This window comes from Nannospalax galili, unplaced genomic scaffold (genome assembly GCF_000622305.1).
Source record: "Nannospalax galili isolate Female #2095 unplaced genomic scaffold, S.galili_v1.0 scaffold2241, whole genome shotgun sequence".
Lineage (NCBI taxonomy): Eukaryota > Metazoa > Chordata > Mammalia > Rodentia > Spalacidae > Nannospalax > Nannospalax galili.
The window spans coordinates 275,917-295,346 of NW_008344288.1; the positions used below are offsets into that span (position 1 = coordinate 275,917).

General features: G+C 44.7%; 1 protein-coding gene across 4 annotated transcripts in view; it reads left to right on the top strand.

Annotated features, from left to right (window-relative positions):
- Nucleotides 1-19,430, top strand: part of Supt6h (SPT6 homolog, histone chaperone and transcription elongation factor) — a 40,478-nt gene that overhangs the window by 17,113 nt on the left and 3,935 nt on the right. For all 4 annotated transcript variants that reach the window (XM_008840600.2, XM_017800000.2, XM_008840599.3 and 1 more), the window contains 22 exons: nt 85-227; nt 2,640-2,788; nt 3,744-3,842; nt 4,231-4,360; nt 4,446-4,596; nt 4,756-4,910; nt 5,080-5,275; nt 5,976-6,115; nt 6,237-6,354; nt 8,076-8,152; nt 8,401-8,536; nt 9,802-9,939; nt 10,012-10,179; nt 10,879-11,006; nt 12,116-12,323; nt 12,902-13,049; nt 13,823-13,965; nt 14,981-15,121; nt 16,543-16,738; nt 17,113-17,351; nt 17,855-17,968; nt 18,132-18,256. In XM_008840600.2, coding sequence (XP_008838822.1) covers nt 85-227; nt 2,640-2,788; nt 3,744-3,842; nt 4,231-4,360; nt 4,446-4,596; nt 4,756-4,910; nt 5,080-5,275; nt 5,976-6,115; nt 6,237-6,354; nt 8,076-8,152; nt 8,401-8,536; nt 9,802-9,939; nt 10,012-10,179; nt 10,879-11,006; nt 12,116-12,323; nt 12,902-13,049; nt 13,823-13,965; nt 14,981-15,121; nt 16,543-16,738; nt 17,113-17,351; nt 17,855-17,968; nt 18,132-18,256 — 3,242 coding nt within the window. The remainder of the gene's footprint in view (nt 1-84; nt 228-2,639; nt 2,789-3,743; nt 3,843-4,230; nt 4,361-4,445; nt 4,597-4,755; nt 4,911-5,079; nt 5,276-5,975; nt 6,116-6,236; nt 6,355-8,075; nt 8,153-8,400; nt 8,537-9,801; nt 9,940-10,011; nt 10,180-10,878; nt 11,007-12,115; nt 12,324-12,901; nt 13,050-13,822; nt 13,966-14,980; nt 15,122-16,542; nt 16,739-17,112; nt 17,352-17,854; nt 17,969-18,131; nt 18,257-19,430) is intronic.

Genomic DNA, 19,430 nt, shown 5'->3' on the forward strand with positions numbered 1-19,430 from the left:
CAGGATTCCTGGTAAAGGGTGGAGAGCAGGCCTGGGTCTCCAGAGTTGAATGCCAGTCCTCACTCCTGCCTTGCCCTGTCCCAGTGGACCCAGCTGAGGATCCGAAAAGAGAACCTGACTCGGCTGTTTGAGAAGATGCAGGCTTATCAGTACGAGCAAATCTCTGCTGACCCTGACAAACCTCTTGCTGATGGCATCCGGGCTTTGGATACTACTGACATGGAGAGGTAGGACATGCAGAACTTACCATATTATAGGGAACCTGCATACTGAAGGCAGGCCCCTTGGAGCAATGCTAGTTTGCAGAATTTGCAGCACGGGGCCTCATTCCTTAGAAATCCAAATTGTCCATATCATCAGGAGTGAACTTTCTAGTTTGGCATGGTGGCATATGTCAGTAATTCCAGTTCTTGGGATGTGGAGGCATGAAAATCAGTTCAAGGTCATCTTGGACTTTATGAGATCCTGTCTTGAGAAAAAAAAAAAAGTGATCTCTGCCGGGCATGGTGGCGCACGCCTTTAATCCCAGCACTCAGGAGGCAGAGGCAGGCGGATCTCTGTGAGTTCAAGGCCAGCCTGGTCTCCATGGTGAATCCAGGACAGCTGAGGCTACAGGGAGACCGTCTGAAAAAGACCAAAATAAATAAATAAATAAATAAATGAATAAATAAATAAATAAAGTGATCTCCTAGACATACTTATTTTGATTCTTCATATTAGTATATAAGATACCCGGGCATGATGGCACACACCTTTAAACCCAGCCCTTGGGAGGCAGAGGCACTTGGATCTCTTGAGTTCCAGGCCAGCTGGAGCATCAGGGAGACCCTGTCTCAAAACAAACAAACAAAAAGACTGACCAGGTATGGTAGCCCACCTCTTTAGTTTCAGCACTTGGAAGGCAGAGGTAGGTGGATCTCTGTGAGTTTGAGACCAGTCTCGTCTACATAGGGAGTTCCAGGTCAGCCAGGGCTACATACTGAGAGACTAGTCGTCTCAAAAAAAAAAAAAAAAAAAAACTGACTTTTTTTTTTTTTTTTAACCAAAAATTAAACTGTTAGATGACTGGAGAGATGGCTCAGTGGTCAGTGGTTAAGAGCACTAGCTGCTCTTACAGAAAACCCAGCACACACATGGCAGCTAACTAGTCCATAACTCATATAACTTCCAGGAGATCCAACACCCTCTTCTGTCCTCTGGGCACTGCACATGGGTCATTTAACATATATGCAAACATAACACTCATACATATAAAGATAAATTTTTAAAAAATAAACTGTTAAGATATTTGGGGGCAGGAGAGATGACTCAACAATTAAGAGCATTGACTGTTTTTGCAGAGGACCTGGGTTCAATTCCCAGCACCCACATGGCATCTAACAACTGTCTGTAACTAGTTTCAGGGGATCCAACACTGTCTTCTGAGTGTTGCAAACTAGTTTCAGGGGATCCAACACTGTCTTCTGAGTGTTGCAGGCACACATAAGATGAAATTTAAAAATAATAAAATTTTTTCCAGCGTGGTGGTACACACCTTTAATCCCAGCACTAGGGAGGCAGAGGCACTATGAGTTCAAGGCCAGCCTGGTCTACATAGTGAATTCTAGGACAGATGAGGCTACAGGGAGACCCTGTTTCAGAAAAAGACCAAAAAATAAATAAATAAAATTTCTTAAAAAGAATCAGGTAGCCAACTCATATAGTGTCACACACCTATAATCCTAGTACTTGGGAAATTGAGAAAGTAAAGTAGTACTCAAAGTTGGGCAATATAGTGTCTGTCTCAAAAAAAAAAAAAGATATACCAGGTATTCACTGACAAACCCACTGAGCCATCTCGCCAGCCCCTGTATCAGGAATTCTGATTTGTTGATCTATACGTGATTCCATAGAGATAATGCTACATGAGAAACCAAGTTATAATCAGAAAGTAATTTGGGAGCCTGTAGACTGTGATATGGGAGGGGAACAGATGGTTTTGGTGGGCAGTATTACAAAGCTGGTAGGTTTCACAGAATTTGAACTTTACTCCATAAATACTGCCTCATCTGCCTTTTCCTTATACTGCTTTCTTTTTTCTTTTGAGACAGAGTTTTTCTATGTAGCCCAGGCTGACCTCAGATTCCTAGTCTATTCTCAACATCTCAGGTGCTGAGATCACAGATGTGTGCTGCCACACCTGACCTTTACGCTTCCATTTCTAATAATAAATAGTGGTAACTCACTATTTCAGTTTGACGTACTGTGTGTGTGTGTGTGTGTGTGTTTTGATACAGGTCTTATTTAGCATAAGCTGGCCTTGAACTCAGTATATAGCTGTGGGTAATCTTGAACTCCTAATCCTCCTGCCTCCACCTCCCAAATTCTGAGATTTCAGGTATGCCACACCACAACCAGTTTTCTTTTTTGGTTGTTTTGAGATAGGGTGTCACTGAGCATCCCATGCTGACCTCAGACTTGAAACAGTTCTTTTGCTTCACTTGCAGCATATTCCTTTAAGATACTTTGGTTGTGCTTCATTTGTAGTCTAGGACTGTTCTTTGACTTTGCTTGTCCTAGTTACCATCTTACCTTCTGGGAACTAGACCTCTTTATTACAAAACCTCTCTAGTAACAGGGTCCCGCATCCCTTCCCTCAGGCTCAAGGATGTACAGTCAATGGACGAACTGAAAGATGTCTACAACCATTTCTTACTTTACTATGGTCGTGACATCCCCAAGATGCAGAATGCTGCCAAGGCTAGCCGCAAGAAACTGAAACGCATAAGGGAAGAGGGAGATGAAGAAGGTGAGCACTGAGAAACCCAAGGCAGGGCTGAAGAGATGGCTCAGTGGTTAAGAGCACTGATTGCTGTTGCAGAGAACCCAGATTTGGTTTCTAGCACCTATATGGCAGCTCACCACCACTTGTAACTCCAGTTCCAGCTGATCCAGTGCCCTCTTCTGGCCTCAGCAGGCATCAAGCATGCACTTGGTACATGTACATATATGCAGGCAAAACACTCACACGCATATAAAATAAGAATAAATAAACCTTTTTTTTTTTTTTTAACACAAATTATGTAGCTGGAAAGATGGCTCAGTAGTTAAGAACACTAGCTGCTCTTGCAGAGGACCCAGATTCAAATCCCAGTACCCACATGGCAGCTAACAACCATCTGTAACCCCAGTTTTGGAAATCCAATGCCTTCTTCTGTCCTCCATGGGCACTGCATGACATGAGTGCACTTAGATACATGTAGGCATAAAAGCACACATAAAATGAAAATAAATCACAAGATCAAACCAACTGAAAGTCCAGCAAGTTTGCTGGGGTGGGGGTGAGGAGGCTCATGAAGTTCTACCCCTAGCCGAGAAGCTATTGGCAACTGAGCAACTGATGGCTGCTGCAGGAGAGAGAGTCAGTTTTCTTCAGGGGTGAGGTTACCCATACTCCAGTCCTAATTCATGCATATGCATACGTAACTACCCAGTATAGGAGTCAGTGGGTTTAAAAAAAATACACATGAAGTTAGAAGGGAAAAGTAGTAGAGGGTGGAGATTGTAGAGGAGGATAGGGGGAGTGATGTGGTCAAAACATATGTATTTGTGAAATTCTCAAACAGTTTAAAAAAAAAAACAAAAAGAAAAGAAAGCCCAAAGCTAGATGGCCAGGGTTGGGTACTCTTTGGGGCTTCACAACACCTCAGATCCTAGAGAGGGATTAGAAACCAGAGCTAACCACCCGCAAATTTTGTCACCAGGTGAAGGTGAGGAGGCTGAAGATGAGGAGCAGAGGGGGCCAGAGCTCAAGCAAGCCTCTCGCCGAGACATGTACACCATTTGCCAAAGTGCAGGGCTAGGTAACAGCCAACTTCTTTGTCACCTTGGGTCTTTTAGGCCTTATGTAAGGGGAGGTTCCCAGTAAGAGGGTTAGTGGACAGAAAGAGGACAGGATATCTGAGTCAGTCACCCATCCAGTACCAAACCCTCCTACATGGTCTCCATAGGGAATTTGTTCCAACCAAACCATCTGTTTATCCCCTCCCCTGTAATGTTCCAATACCTCTCCAAATTTCCAGTCTCCTGAGTGATTAAAGTCAGATTTTATTTCTTGTTCTTTGATGACCTATCCTGCCTGTTTGTAACCTCTTTAAAATCTGGTGCCCAAAATAGCTGGTATAGCCTCTGAAAGCCAAGGCATTGATGGCCCAGCTCTTGCCTTACTTTTCACTCTACTGTTTACTTTAGATGGCCTGGCCAAGAAATTTGGGCTCACTCCAGAGCAGTTTGGGGAGAACCTTCGGGACAGCTACCAAAGGCATGAGACAGAGCAGTTTCCTGCAGAGCCCTTAGAGCTAGCCAAGGATTACGTTTGCAGGTAAGCACGCAGCAGGTAACTGGCAGGAGGGAGGACCTGGAGTCCAAGACATCCTCATCCTTCGGCTCTACTGTTGTCCCCACAGCCAGTTCCCTACACCAGAAGCTGTGCTGGAAGGTGCCCGCTACATGGTTGCACTACAAATTGCCCGAGAGCCCCTTGTCCGACAGGTGCTAAGACAGACGTTCCAGGAAAGAGCAAAACTAAACATAACCCCAACCAAGAAAGGTAGAAAGGTGAGTTGGGTGAAGGGCTGTGGTACAAGATTTAACCATACTCTGAACTGAATCTCATGTCATCCACATAGCTGAGCTCTCTGCCTGGAAGCCAAAGAGTCTTTTCTCCCAGGGCTAAACCCCGGCTACCTGCTAACAATTCCCTTTCAATGTGTATAGGATGTGGATGAGGCCCACTATGCTTATTCCTTCAAATACTTAAAGAACAAGCCTGTTAAAGAACTAAGAGATGACCAGTTCCTCAAAATAGGCCTGGCTGAAGATGAAGGACTGCTCAGCATTGACATCAGCATAGATATGAAGGGAGTAGAAGGGTAAGCCAAGCTCTGGGGTGGGAAAGGCTGATAGAGGGGAGACAGCCCTCAGGAACATAAACCACTGTTTCCACAGCAAGTGAGCCTTGTCCTTGGTTCACTCACAGCATTTGTAGATGTCTGAGTGACATCTTTATCACAGACAGCAGAGCTCTATGTCTTTCCTCAGGTATGGCAATGACCAGACATACTTTGAAGAGATCAAACAATTTTATTATCGAGATGAGTTCAGTCATCAGGTGCAGGAATGGAACCGGCAGCGTACCATGGCCATCGAGCGAGCTTTACAACAGTTCCTTTATGTGCAGATGGCCAAAGAACTCAAGAACAAGTTGCTAGCAGAGGCCAAGGAGTATGTTATAAAGGTGAGGACAGACATAATCTTTCTCTCCCCTCTCTGTTTTGGGAGATGGTACTAGATATTTAACCCAAGGCCTTGCACATGCAGGCAAGTGCTCTACCACCAAAATTCTTTTTTATTATTATTTATTGGGAAGGGGGCATGAATGAATATATGTACATGTGGAGGTCAGAGGACAGCTTGTGGGAGTCAGTCTGTCGTTCCTCTATGTGGATCCTATGGATTGAATTGGATTGTCACAGTTGGTATCAGGTGCTTTTACCCACTGAACCATCTCACTGGCCCTACTCTATTCGTGGGGTCTTTTTTTGGTTTTTTTGAGGCAGTCTCCCTATGTATCTCAAGGTAGCCTTGTGATCTTCCTACCTCAGTTTCCTGAGTGCAGGATAAGGCTCTTTAGTAGAGCTGAGACTGAAGGAACCCCATAGCCGTCCCATACCATAGTTGGAGAAAGGAGGATGGCATGCAGAGCATGTGAGAAACAGTGCACAGGGTTCATGTCTGAGTTTTCACCAAGCTTCTTCCTTCCCTTATTAGACTTATCCAAACATTCCTTACTTACATTGCTGCTCTTTTTCTAAAATCAAAGTATGCATTTGTGTTAAGCCTTCTAAGTGGCCAGGAGCATGCACCATGAATACATTCATTCCTTTGCACACTTGAAAACCTTGGTGACCATAGTGTCTGCTATGTCTCATCCCTAGGCCTGTAGCCGAAAGCTCTACAACTGGTTGAGGGTGGCACCCTACCGACCAGATCAGCAGGTAGAAGAGGATGATGACTTTATGGATGAGAACCAAGGGAAGGGCATTCGAGTCTTAGGCATCGCTTTCTCCTCTGCCAGGTAGCTGCCTGTTTCTCCCTGCCCTGTACCATCTCTTACCTATCTTTCACATCTCATTCTTCCATTTGTGCTTCATACTGCTGAGTATTGTGCTCTTTTTTTTTTTCTGGTTGGCTGGCAGGGATCACCCTGTGTTCTGCGCCCTAGTCAGTGGTGAAGGAGAAGTGACTGATTTCCTCCGCTTGCCCCATTTTACCAAACGGCGAACTGCATGGAGAGAAGAAGAGCGGGAAAAGAAGGCAAGTCCCCAGAACAGGGGTCAGCAAGTGTGTTCATGGAGTATACTCTGTAGTTCAGTGGGATAAGTGTGGTCTAAGCATTGTCCCAGCCTCCTCACTGACATCTCATCCCTGGGGTCACTTTCGCTTCTGTGGGCAGTAGATGGCACTCATGTTATCAGGCAGTTTGCTTCTGGCTTACAGCCAGCTCCTAGGCCTTGGGTGCTTCTGAGTTTGCATTGGCTGCTTCTGTTTTTACCAGCATCTGGGTCAGACTGTCCCAGGAGCTGAAAGCCGCTGGGGCATTAAGCCAGCCTTTTCCCTGCTTTTGCCTTTTAGCACCTCTTTTTCTAAGGAAAAAAGAATTAAAATTCATCTGTGCTGTATACTTCTGAATTCTTTATCTTAATGAATGGTATCTTAAAAATTTTTGTCAGAGCCCCATTCTAAAAAGAACAACAAAAGTTTAACAAATAACTGTGTCTTTCTTTTTTTTAATCTGAAATAGAGATTAGAATATCAGTATAGTACTGTCAGGCTATGGTTATATAAATAAGTATTTTAAAACTTTTATAACTACATTCCAGGTGAGCTAGAAGTATAACAATCTTAGGAAATACTAGCATACATGATACTCAAACCAAAAGCCATGGAACTCAAACCAAAGACACAGGCCTTGTGTTCCTATTAGATGCAAAAAAAAAAAAAAAGCATTTATTCTAACATTCTTTAAAGAGAGGCTTGGACTGTTTAGATCATGATGTTTAGATGTCTACCCTAGTGGGCGTGAAACTATGCAAAAGGCTTTCTGTCATAGCCCAGTTGGATTTGGAGGGATAGCAGAGGTATTTAAGAATTTGGAGGCAGAGGGATCAGAAATTCAAAGTCATCCTCAGCTACATACCAAGTTTAAGGCCAGCCTAGGCTATATCAGACCCAGTCTCTAAGTAAATAAATATAAAATAAAACTCAGGGCCTCACACATGCTGCTGGGTTATAGTCCTAGCCCAGGTGCTGAAAAATTGGGAGCAGCCTAAGAAGGGAAAAGATAGGGAGCATTTCTAGAAAAGAACAAGGTAATAGTACTGCAGCTGACGATCCAGAGCCCATAGAAGAGTGTCACCAGTGAAAAGACCTGCCCAGGGTTAACTGGATTGTCAGTCTTAGTGCTGTGTGCCTAGCACTGCTCTTTGATAGACAGCTCCCTCTCTCACTTGGTTATACTTGGATTTTCAGCAGAAATCACACCAGAAATTAAAATGAACACCCATAGACCTACAAGGAAACATCCAAGTTTGTGAGGCATTGGGCATTATGTCACAAGGAACTGTAGGAAGACCTGGACCTCTCTAAACTGAAGAAGATAAGCAGACATACTTTCCATACTGCCCTTTTCAATGGCTTCTCACCCAAAAAAGGCAAACAAGAATTCTTTGTACTTCACCAGAACTAAGACTGAGAAAGGGGCAAACCTAGGATCAGTGACTAAATAACAGGAGGTGGTAGTTTTGTTACCCAACCAAGGAAAGCAGTTTCCTGACTGTCTGTCCTTCACATCTGACCAGTGGCTACTAGCATCAACAGACTTGAGTTCTAGACAGTAGAAAGATAAAGCAGAAACAGGTTGGACAGCTGTCTGTCAGGAGAATGGGCCCTTGCTGCCAGTGTGGACAAGTTTCCTCCAGTCTTTTGAAATCTCCCCATGCTGGGAGCCATTCAGCTTCTATTTTCTTTTAATCCAGGCTCAAGACATTGAAACCTTAAAGAAATTTCTTCTAAATAAGAAGCCTCATGTGGTTACTGTTGCAGGAGAGAACAGGTAAGGGCACAAGGCTCTGGGGTAGGCCAGAATTAAGGCTGTGACCCAAATGTCACACGTCCCTTATTGTTGAATCTGGTACATACCCGTAACAGAGGCCATGTGTCTGGGGGTGGTGTTGATTTCCGTAGGGGTCTCTCTGGAGATGTAATTCCTCTTTGTCTTTAAAGCTCTATGCCTACCCCAGTTAAGAGAATGCCCGTCCCTGAGGAAATACATCCATTGACTAACTCTCCTTATCCTTCCAGGGATGCACAGATGTTGATTGAGGATGTAAAGCGCATTGTACATGAGCTGGACCAGGGCCAACAGCTTTCTTCAATTGGGGTGGAGCTGGTTGACAATGAGTTGGCCATTCTATATATGAACAGCAAGAAATCAGAGGTAATGCTGATTCTACCCCCATGGCTTACTCTAGCAAGTGCTGTAGATTCCAGAGATGTAAATTTTTGGAGGTTTTGTGTTTAGTTTTGTTTTGTTTTTGGTCTTTTTTGTTGTTTTTTTTGTTTGTTTTTGGTCTTTTTGTTGTTGTTTTCTTGGTTTTGTTTTTGGTCTTTTTTGAGACAGGATCTCCCTGTAGCCCCAGCTGACCTAGAACTCACTATGTAGACCAGGCTGGCCTTGAACTCACAGAGATCTGCCTGCCTCTGCCTCCCAAGTGCCAGGATTAAAGGCGTGCGCTACCTCCTGGTGTATTTTTCCATATTTCTGTGGACTATTTGTACATCTTCGGGAAAGATGTCTAGTCACACCCATTGTTAACTTTTTAATTAGGGTATTTTTTTGTTACTTTGGGATTGTTTTAATACCTTCTTATTTTAGATGTTAACACCTTATCTAATGTGTTGAACTCACAGAGAATCTGCCTGCCTCTGCCTCCTGAGTGCTGAGATTAAAGGTGTGCGCCACCATGCTCGGTTGTATTGTTTTTTGAAACAAGATCTTCCTATAGTCCCAGCTGACCTGGAACTGGCTATATAGACCAAACTGGTCTTGATCTCAGAAATCTGCCTCAAACTCATAGATCTGCCTACCTCTACCTCCTGAACCATGCCCAGTTTATTGTTATTTTTATTTTGTTATGATTATTTTTTTATATGTATGAGTATTGCCTGCATGTATGTAAGTACACCATGTCAGCTGGGCACTCAGGAGGCAGAGGCAGGTGGATCTCTGTGAGTTCAAGGCTAGCCTGGTCTACCTAGTGAATTCCAGGCCAGCTGGGTCTACCAGAAGACCCTGTCTCAAAATATATATGTACACCATGTCATGCAATGCCCATGGATGCCAGAAGAAAACATCAGAACTATTAGCTGCTATGTGGGTGCTGGGAAACAAACCCAGGTCCTCTATGAGAGCAGCTAGTGTTTTTAACCCCTGAGCCACCTTCTAGCCCTCAATCCCAGGGCAGTCCCAGTAGGAAACACAAGTTGATAGGATTAAGACTACACCTGTTTGCTTACACATGCAGAGATTTTCCAGGTTGCCAATTATAGTTCAGATTGGGAACCCCAGAGATTAAAGTAGTTGTAAGGAAAATAATTCAAAAAGAGATACAAGAAAGTGACCTAAGCCAAAATAGTTTGAATTTTCTCTTGGCATTGGCACTGAGGCGATTCTAAGGTTCTGTGATCCTTCTTTGACTGTAGGCAGAGTTCCGGGATTATCCACCAGTTCTGAGACAGGCAGTCTCTCTAGCACGGCGCATCCAAGACCCCCTGATAGAATTTGCCCAGGTGTGCAGCTCTGATGAAGACATCTTGTGTCTCAAGTTTCACCCCCTGCAGGTGAGTAGGATCTGACAGGGCTGGGTGCGTGGAGAAGCACAGTACTCTTACTTTGCTGCTGTGTTTTGGTAGGAGCATGTTGTGAAGGAAGAGCTGCTCAATGCCTTGTACTGTGAATTCATCAACCGGGTCAATGAGGTTGGGGTTGATGTCAACCGAGCCATTGCTCATCCTTATAGCCAAGCCTTGATCCAGTATGTCTGTGGCTTGGGACCTCGCAAAGGGACTCACCTCCTGAAGGTAGGATTGGATTGAATTGGAAAATAAAGTCACTATTGTATTGAGTATGAAGATCTTTTGTCATTGTGATATGACATATCAGAAAGTCCAGAATCAGAGGCAAAGCAACTATTAAGAATTGTTGAGAATTACTCAGCTAGTGAGGGTCAGTCTACTTTCAGACCCAGAGAGCCAAGCCCTGCTCTTCACTACTGTGCTATAGTGGTTTGTGGAAAAGACAACCATAGGCCATGGTGTAAAACAGGAGAAATCAGGGAACTAGCGGAACAGTAGAGCTGCTTCCAATGGGAAGAGAATGACGGCTATTATAGTGTACACTGTGTCACACTTTCAAACAATCTGTTGGTAATATGTCTTTTGTTTCGTTTTTATGTTTGATTTTTTTTTTTTTTTTGAGGCACGGTTTCATATAACCCAGGGTGGCCTCAAGCTTGTTTTATGTAGGCAAGGCTGACCTGGAACTACTGTTCTTCTGCCTCAGTCTCCCAGCTGCTAGCATTACATGTGTGTACCACCATGCCCATATATATAGTCTGACAGGTAAGGTGTAATTCATTAAAGGCATTTTTTAGTGATAACATGGAGGTGTCCCAAATATTAAGTCTAGGCAGAGTTCCTGTCATGGAGCATTTAGCAGAAAGCAGGCTAGGGAGGTGGGGCCTGCTTACCACCCTGCTCACTTCCAACCCTCTCCCCTAGATCTTGAAGCAGAACAACACTCGACTCGAAAGCCGAACCCAGCTGGTCACCATGTGTCACATGGGTCCAAAAGTCTTCATGAATTGTGCTGGCTTCCTCAAGATTGACACAGCCTCTCTTGGGGACAGGTGATGCCCTCTGCCTAAATGGGCAAGGAACAGTTCGTTGGGCATTGATTAGGTGCTTCAGGGAATTAGGCCTATGAAATGGCCCCTAGCCATTTAAGTCAGGAAATATTTTAAAGGAAAGGTAAGGAGTCTTCAGTCTGTCAAGAGCCCCTGACCTATGGAAAAGATCAGTTCAATTATGTGAGGTGTTTTTCATGTGAAAGAAACATAAAAGAACCAATCTAGTTTTTAAATAAAGAACAAAACATGAAGTTTTGTTCAGTGAACATAAACTTGGTTTCCATGGTTTGTTTGCAGTCAGATAAGGGTGGGACATCAGGGGCCATGGAAGGAGCATGGGTGTGAAGAGGTTCAGAACGGGGAGAGAGATTTGTTCTGTTTTAGGATGATGTTACTGAGAGAAAGTTCTATTCACTTGGACTTTGGACTTCACTATTGACCTCTTCCTCTCCAGAAGTTATCAACTCAGTCTTTGGAGGATCTTTTCCACGGGCACATAGCTCCTCATTCAGTAATGGAAGTCAGTGGGGAAATAGGCTTCAAGTTCTAAAACTTCATTTTCCACTCAGCTTTGCTGTAACACTCCACGAATAACATAGGTCCATGTGAGTGCACGGGCAAGACCAGCCTGGGAAGGCTTTATGGGGGAAAACAGCTGTCAGCAAATTCTCAGAGGTCTTTTCCCCCCTTCTTGTTTTATAAGACTCATAAGTTCACTATATAAAATTCAACATAAAGAAATATTGTACAGAAAGTGGAAGTCCCCCATAATTCCACCCCCCAGAGAAAATTACCATAACAGTTTTTATGTATACTACAATTTTTCTAAATTTTATTTTTGCTATGCGTTTACTAACTACCCATTTTCTTCAAAAATGAGATCATATGGTTCATAGTGTTTTGCAGTGCATTTTTCACATGTTGGTATATCATGGCCATCTTCCCATGTCAGCAAACATAGATTTACTTCATTCTTTTTAATGGCTGTGTAATATTCCATCATATGGAGGTGCCCTGGTTTATTTAACCAGTTCTACATTGGTGGACATTTGGGTTGTTATTTGAAACTTCTATTTCTATATCTTGCTCCTTTCCTGCATTTCCTTCAGCACTGACTCATACATTGAAGTCCTTGATGGCTCCCGTGTCCACCCTGAAACCTACGAGTGGGCCAGGAAGATGGCAGTGGATGCCCTGGAATATGATGAGTCTGCAGAGGATGCTAATCCTGCAGGAGCTCTCGAAGAAATCTTGGAAAACCCAGAACGACTCAAGGATCTAGACCTTGATGCCTTTGCAGAAGAACTAGAGAGACAGGTATCTGTATAAAGCCTGGCAGAAGAGACCTCATCTCCAGCAGCTTGGGGCGGGGCACGGGGGTTGGACAGCAGGTGTGGAGAGAAACCCTGACACTATTGGTACAGGAGCTTCAGCCTCTCTTCTCCCCACCCTTGTGGTACTAGGTTTCTCAGTGAGGGGCAGGAGAGAGGTGGGAGGGTATCAATACTGTATTTTCTTTGAGGCTTCATTCCCACTTTCCAATAACATAACTTTGATTTGTCTCTTTTATACATGAGGTTTCCTGTAGCATTTTCTGCAGAACAGTAGCCCATGGTGAGCTTGAAAACCTTTGTGGAGGCATGAATAGTAGCACACATCTATAATGTAATCCCAGCTACTCAGGAGGTTAAGGCAGAAAGATCATGAGTTCAGGGGCAATTTGGACAACATAGCCACCATTGAAGGAGAGGGAGAGAGAGAAAACACGAGTAAGAATCACCTTTAGTAAAGTGTCAGCAGTAAAGAAAAGCAATGACAGGAACAAACTGACCACCTCCTTTCATTGAAATCAGGCTAGGGATTGAAAGGCTTTTCCTGATAGACTTCTTCCCCAGGGTTATGGTGACAAACATATCACATTGTATGACATCCGAGCAGAGCTGAGTTGTCGATATAAAGACCTCCGGACAGCCTACCGCTCTCCTAACACAGAAGAGATCTTCAATATGTTAACCAAAGAAACCCCAGAGACCTTCTACATTGGTAAGTTCTGAGGTTGTATTTATACTTGGAGAATGATATTTTGGGGACAGAGGGAGCTTACTTGTACTCTCAAACCAAGAAGATTCCAATGGAATAAGACAGGTTTGTACTACAGGTAAGGAAGACCAGGAAAGCTCTAAAAAAGATGTAATACCACCAGATGTGGTGGCGAACACCTTTAATCCCAGCACTTAGGAGGCAGAGGCAGTAGGACCTTTGTGAGTTCAAGGACAGCCGGGGCTACACGGAGACCCTGTCACAAAAAGACCAAAAAAATAAAAAAGATGTAATATCCAAATTAGTCAGAATTGAGTTCAAGGTCAAGTTTTGCTTCTAGCCATGCCTCTTGGCTAAGCGCTATTATCTCAGCTACTTGAGAGGGTAAGGCAAGAGAATTATGCATTTGAGGACAGCCCTGGCTACAGAGTGAATTCACAGTCAACCTGTGTGGCTTGGTGAGATCATGCCTTAGAAAGTAAAAAAGAGGGCTTGGGTTGAAGCTCGTTATTGGGGTACTTGGCATGTGTGAGGCCCTGGGTTCAAGCCCTGGCACTGCAGAAATATTAATTTATACTTCTAGCTTGCTTTGAGATCTTGGTGGAACTGTCATATGGGCCTCCTTTTCCTCTGTCATTAAATCCAGGGGCCGTCTCCACCCTCCAGGGTAGGGGGAAATCAGCAGATATACATGGACAGAAGATCTGTAACTGAAAGGATTGTGGGAAAGAGTCAGCTTTCCATTCTCACAACCATCTGTCCTTCCTTTCCTACAGGAAAGCTCATCATCTGCAATGTCACTGGCATTGCACACAGGCGCCCACAGGGTGAGAGCTATGATCAGGCCATCCGCAATGATGAGTCAGGGCTATGGCAATGCCCCTTCTGTCAGCAGGACAACTTCCCTGAACTCAGCGAGGTATGTGCTACAGTGTTACTCTGATGACTTTCTTTAATTGAAAGGTCTGGTGACCTAAAAAAGAATGAGAAATTAGTATTTTAGATGATGCTCTCACCAAACAACTACACAAAGGAAGAGGAATGCGGTAGATACATGTTTAGCATGAAGTCCCTTCAAGTGTTTCTCAGAAGTTACCTATTATGTTCTCTTTCCTCCTGGTGCAGTCACCATAGCCCTTAACTCCCCTCCTACCTTCTGCCTGTCACCACAGCACATTAGGAAAGAGAATGTATTTTTACCCACAGGATAGGCACAGTGTTTTTACTCATCGTGGTTAGAAGATAATATAAACTGGAGTGATGGAGTACACCTTTAATCCCAGGGCTTGGGAGGCAGAGGCAGGCGCATCTCTATGAGTTCTAGGCCAGTTGGAGTTAGGATATAAATCAAACAGGAACGGTTCACCTGATGGCCTTGAGTGCCAGGTATCAACTGTGAATCAAGGAATGCTGGATGTTTACATTCTCCTTAGTGGGAATGTGTTTTCAGGCCAGTGCCAAACATCAGTGGTAAAATAAATTATAGCAGCCCTGGCTACTCGTTTGTGTGTGTGTGTGTGTGTGTGTGTGTGTGTGTGTGTGTGTGTGTGTGTACACCCATGAGCCATTGTGTGGAGGTTAGAGGACAACTTGTAGAAGTCAATTCTTGCCTTCTACTTTGTGGGTCCCAGGGATTAAACTCAGGTCATCAGGCTTTATGGCAGGAGTTTTTAACCATTGAGCCATCTTGCTGACCCCCTGGCTATTCTTTTCTGAACACATGAGCTCCAAAATCTTTTTTTTTTTTTTTTTTTCAAAAGACAGGGTCTCTCTGTAGCCCCAACTAGCCTGGAACTCACTATGTAGACCAGGCTGACCTCAAACTCACAAAGATCTGCGTGTCTCTGCCTCTTGAGTGCTGGGATTAAAGGTATGTGCCACCATGCCCAGCAAGCTCCAAAACCTTAACAGTCAACCTCCTCTCCATTCTTCAGGTCTGGAACCACTTTGACAGTGGTTCGTGCCCTGGCCAGGCCATCGGTGTGAAAACACGGCTAGACAATGGTGTCACCGGCTTCATCCCTACCAAGTTCCTCAGTGACAAGGTGGTGAAGAGGCCAGAGGAACGAGTAAAGGTAGATGAATGACAGCCTAAGGAGCAGGGCACTTCCAGCTACCCCAATTGGGCTTTCTAACTTTGGGCTGTCTCCACCAAAAATAAGGCTCTGTTCCCAGTGCCTGCTGGTGGCGAGAGCAGAAGGAGGATTTGTAACTAACTGGAAGGAATCGGGTGAGAAGTATCTGAATGAGTAGTGGCTTTTGTCCTCTTCCTTTGTGAAGCAGTTTCTGCCGTTGCCAGCCCTTTGAGAGAGGGCTCCTTCCTGTGGGAAGCTGTGGTTTCAGCAGAGGGCAGGAAGTGAGGCCCAACATCACAAATAAGAAAGCTCTGCCTGTTCTGGCCAGGCAGTACTGCTTAGGAGATGTCAAAGGCCATGTGGCACAGGCTACCTCTAGGCTTCCACAGCATAACAAGGCCACATAGGAGGAACCTCCAAATGGTCTCTGCCTGAGAAGTTAGCAGTACCTTTACCCACTGAACAATCTTCTCAGTTGATTCATTCAACAACCTCTTGGGGAGAAAATAGTCTTTTTTTAAGGTAGGGTCTTGTGTGGACCAGGCTGGCTTCAAACTCACTGTGCCACTAAGAATAACCTGGAACTTCCAGTCTTCCTGCTTCCACCTCCAAGTGCAAGTGCTGAGATTATAGGTGTGTGCTACCATACCTGTTTTTAGGAAGTGCTGGGAACTGAATCCAGGGCTTTGTGAATGCTGGGTAAGCATTCTGCTGACTTAGCTACCACCCCAAAGTCTCCCCTGCCCCCCAAGAAATCTGTCTTACCAGGATCTCTCAGTCACTGACAATACTGGGTCCAAATTTATCAGATTCTCTTTTCTGAGTTTTACAGGAGCTGTGGCCTTAGGGCTGGTGAAAGACATTCCTAGTAATGAAACTAGGTAGATTTTCAATAGGAAGACAGCAATGCCACATGACCACCTTTAGCCAATATCAAGGGTTTTATATCAAGAAAGATATAAGCCAGGCATGGTGGCGCACACCTTTAATCCCAGTACTTGGGAGGCAGAGGCAGGTGGATCTCTGTGAGTTCCAGGCCAGCCTGGTCTACATAGAGTTCCAGGATAGTTGGGGCTACAGGGAGACCCTGTCTCAAAAAAGACAAAATATATACTACTTTGCTTCCTCCCAAAAGAACAGGAACCAGGCAACTTTACAGGAGCAGGGAAGAGTGCCAGTAACAGGAAAGATCCTATTCCCACTAACTCCAGTTTTCCAGTTGAGAGTAGGAAGTGTCACTGCAGGGCACAGCTTACAGTCACACAGGTCCACCCCCAAACTTCTACTCTGCCGTTCATTCAGTAGCTGACTTTGGGCAAGTCCTATATTTCTGCCTGGACTTAGCTGTTCTTTTTATGTGAAACAAAGCATTAGGGTAGGTAATCTTTGTTCCTTCCAGCTCACATGTTCTGTGGATCTAGGTGGGGATGACTGTTCACTGCCGCATCATGAAGATCGACATTGAAAAATTCAGTGCAGACCTGACCTGCCGGACCTCCGACCTCATGGACAGGAACAATGAGTGGAAACTGCCCAAGGACACCTACTATGACTTTGATGCTGAAGCAGCAGACCATAAGCAGGAAGAGGACATGAAACGGAAGCAGCAGAGAACCAGTGAGTGCCCAGCAACAGGCCTGTGTGTCTGAATTGGGCAACTTTCACACTCATAGACTCAGACTGCAGAGTGTATACGCCAGTCTCCTGGTGGAATGGGTACTCAGCTTCAGGTACTAAGTCCCAGAGGCATCATGAAAGGGAGGCAGGAGCAGGACTGGAAGCCAGGGTCTCTGACATCATATTTTGTTTGCTAAGCCTCATTATCTCTAGCAGCCTAAGAACTAATACATCATTTCCATCAGAGAATCCAGGCCCAGAAAGTGTGAAAGAGTCTCAGAATCCTGTAGCAGGTCAGAAATCCTATAGCAGGTTTGTTCTATTGCTATTGACTCAGCCCATCACCTGGTCTTTCTCTCTCCTGCCCTTTTTAGCATATATCAAACGAGTGATTGCACACCCGTCCTTCCATAACATCAATTTCAAGCAAGCAGAAAAGATGATGGAGACCATGGACCAGGGGGATGTCATCATCCGACCCAGCAGCAAGGGTGAAAACCACCTGACAGTGACATGGAAAGTCAGTGATGGCATCTACCAGCATGTGGACGTGAGGGAGGAGGGCAAGGAAAATGCCTTCAGCCTGGGAGCCACTCTGTGGATCAATAGTGAGGTGGGAGTCATGCCTGAACAAGTTCTTCCTGGTTACTTTCACCTGACAGTAACTTGGACACATCATACATTATTTGGTTATACAAAGGAACAAAACAAGGTAGTTTGTAGAATAAGATACTCATTTATTTTGCCTCCTCCCTATCTACTTCAAATTTTAAAATAGACTACACAGAGAGAGCCAGTGAGAAAGAGGAGAAAACACACACACCTGTGCATGCACATACATCAGGGCTCTTCTCTGTGTAAAGAGAAATCTGAAGTTCCCCGTTGTTTCCAAACAGCAGAAAAACATTAGAGAGTTGACACCAAAAAGGCTGTGTGTCAGTAAACTAATGTGTCTGGGATTTCCTCAAATGAGTTGATAAACTGAGGGGACCTTGGAATGGAGGGAGGCTCAGCAGGACCAGTGTGCCCTCTGCCATTATTTCAGGGTAGATTCCATAAAGGGCCAGAGTCTTATCCCTGGGTGTAACATGTGGGACTTTTACATTCTTCCTACAGGAATTTGAAGACTTGGATGAGATTGTTGCCCGCTACGTCCAGCCCATGGCGTCCTTTGCCCGAGACCTTCTCAACCACAAGTATTACCAGGATTGCAGTGGTGGGGACCGTAAGGTGAGCCTGAGGCCCTCAGAGATGACATCTTGCAGGCTCTTAAGCATGTATGCTTTCCTTGAGTGTAGGGTACTGTCAGGTGGTAAATTGAGCATATATGTATGTACCAGTCATTGGGTACCAAGTGTGCTGCTATCCCAATCTCTTCCCATCCTACTCCCAGAAATTAGAGGAGCTGCTCATCAAAACTAAGAAGGAGAAGCCCACCTTCATCCCATATTTCATCTGTGCCTGTAAGGAGCTTCCCGGCAAGTTCCTCCTAGGATACCAGCCCCGAGGTAAACCCAGGTGAGCACTGGTACTGAGGAGGTGCTGCCCTTCGGTTCCATGCACTGGTTAGAAGGGAGCTTCACCACTCTGGTTCTGCCTGCCTTTTTCCCTCTTACTGTTCAGAGTAAAAGTGGTGGTTGAAGGTGGAGAAAGAGGGTAATGATACAAGCATGTCCAGCCTGTGGTCCGCAAGTCACATGTGCCCCAAAGCTATGGGAACACAACCCAGTACAGAATCATAGACTTCATGTTTTGTTTGTTTGCTTTGTTTTTATAACTTTATTGCACTGTTCTTAAGCATGAACTTCATGAATGACAGCATTATTTTGCAATGTTAAAAAGTTGGATGTGCCAGGCGTTGTGGTACATGCCTTTAATCCCAGCACTCGGGAGGCAGAGACAGGCGGATCTCTGTGAGTTCAAGGCCAGCCTGATCTGCATAGTGAGTTCCAGGACAGCTGGGGCTACAGGGAGACTCTGCTTCAAAAAGACCAAAAAAAAAAAAAGAAAGTTGGATGTTGCTAGGTGTGATAGTACATGTCTTTGATAGCAGCATTCCTTTAATCCCAACACATGGCAGTCAGGGACAGGGAATCTCTATGAGGTTGAGGCCAGCCTGATCTATATATTAAGTTCCAGGCCAACTGTATCTATGGGGAGACCGTGTCTCCAAAAACAAACAAAAAAAAGTGTCTGATAGAGGCAAATAGGCAAAGATTCACTTAAGAAAAACATAGTCATCAGCACTAGAAAAGGAGTTCCCTTCACCTCTCCTCCCTCCCAAGGATGATGTAAGGCACTGTAATGATTGGGAGGGCTGGAGTATAATACTGATCTCTTCTCTCTCCTCCCTGCTTTACCCTCCCCAGAAGTTTCAGCACATAGTAGCTCTCTAATGCCACAGTATGTAGCTCTAGTGCCCCACTGAGTAGTGGACGAGGTCGACATCTCTGTCTCCTACTCTGTTTCCTTTAGTGCGTGATTGGTAAACTGCTCTTGCTAAGGCATTCCTTTTTCTGAACCCCTCTAGCTCACCCTGAGGCATTCAGTTCCCTTAGGCCTACTTTGTCTGTTGCACACACTGGTGATTGTACCAACCTTCTCTGCCCTGGCACCAGCCATCCTCCCTTTTGCCAGGGGATACCATTTCTGTCTAGCTCTTTACTGGCTACATATGATACGTATCTTACAC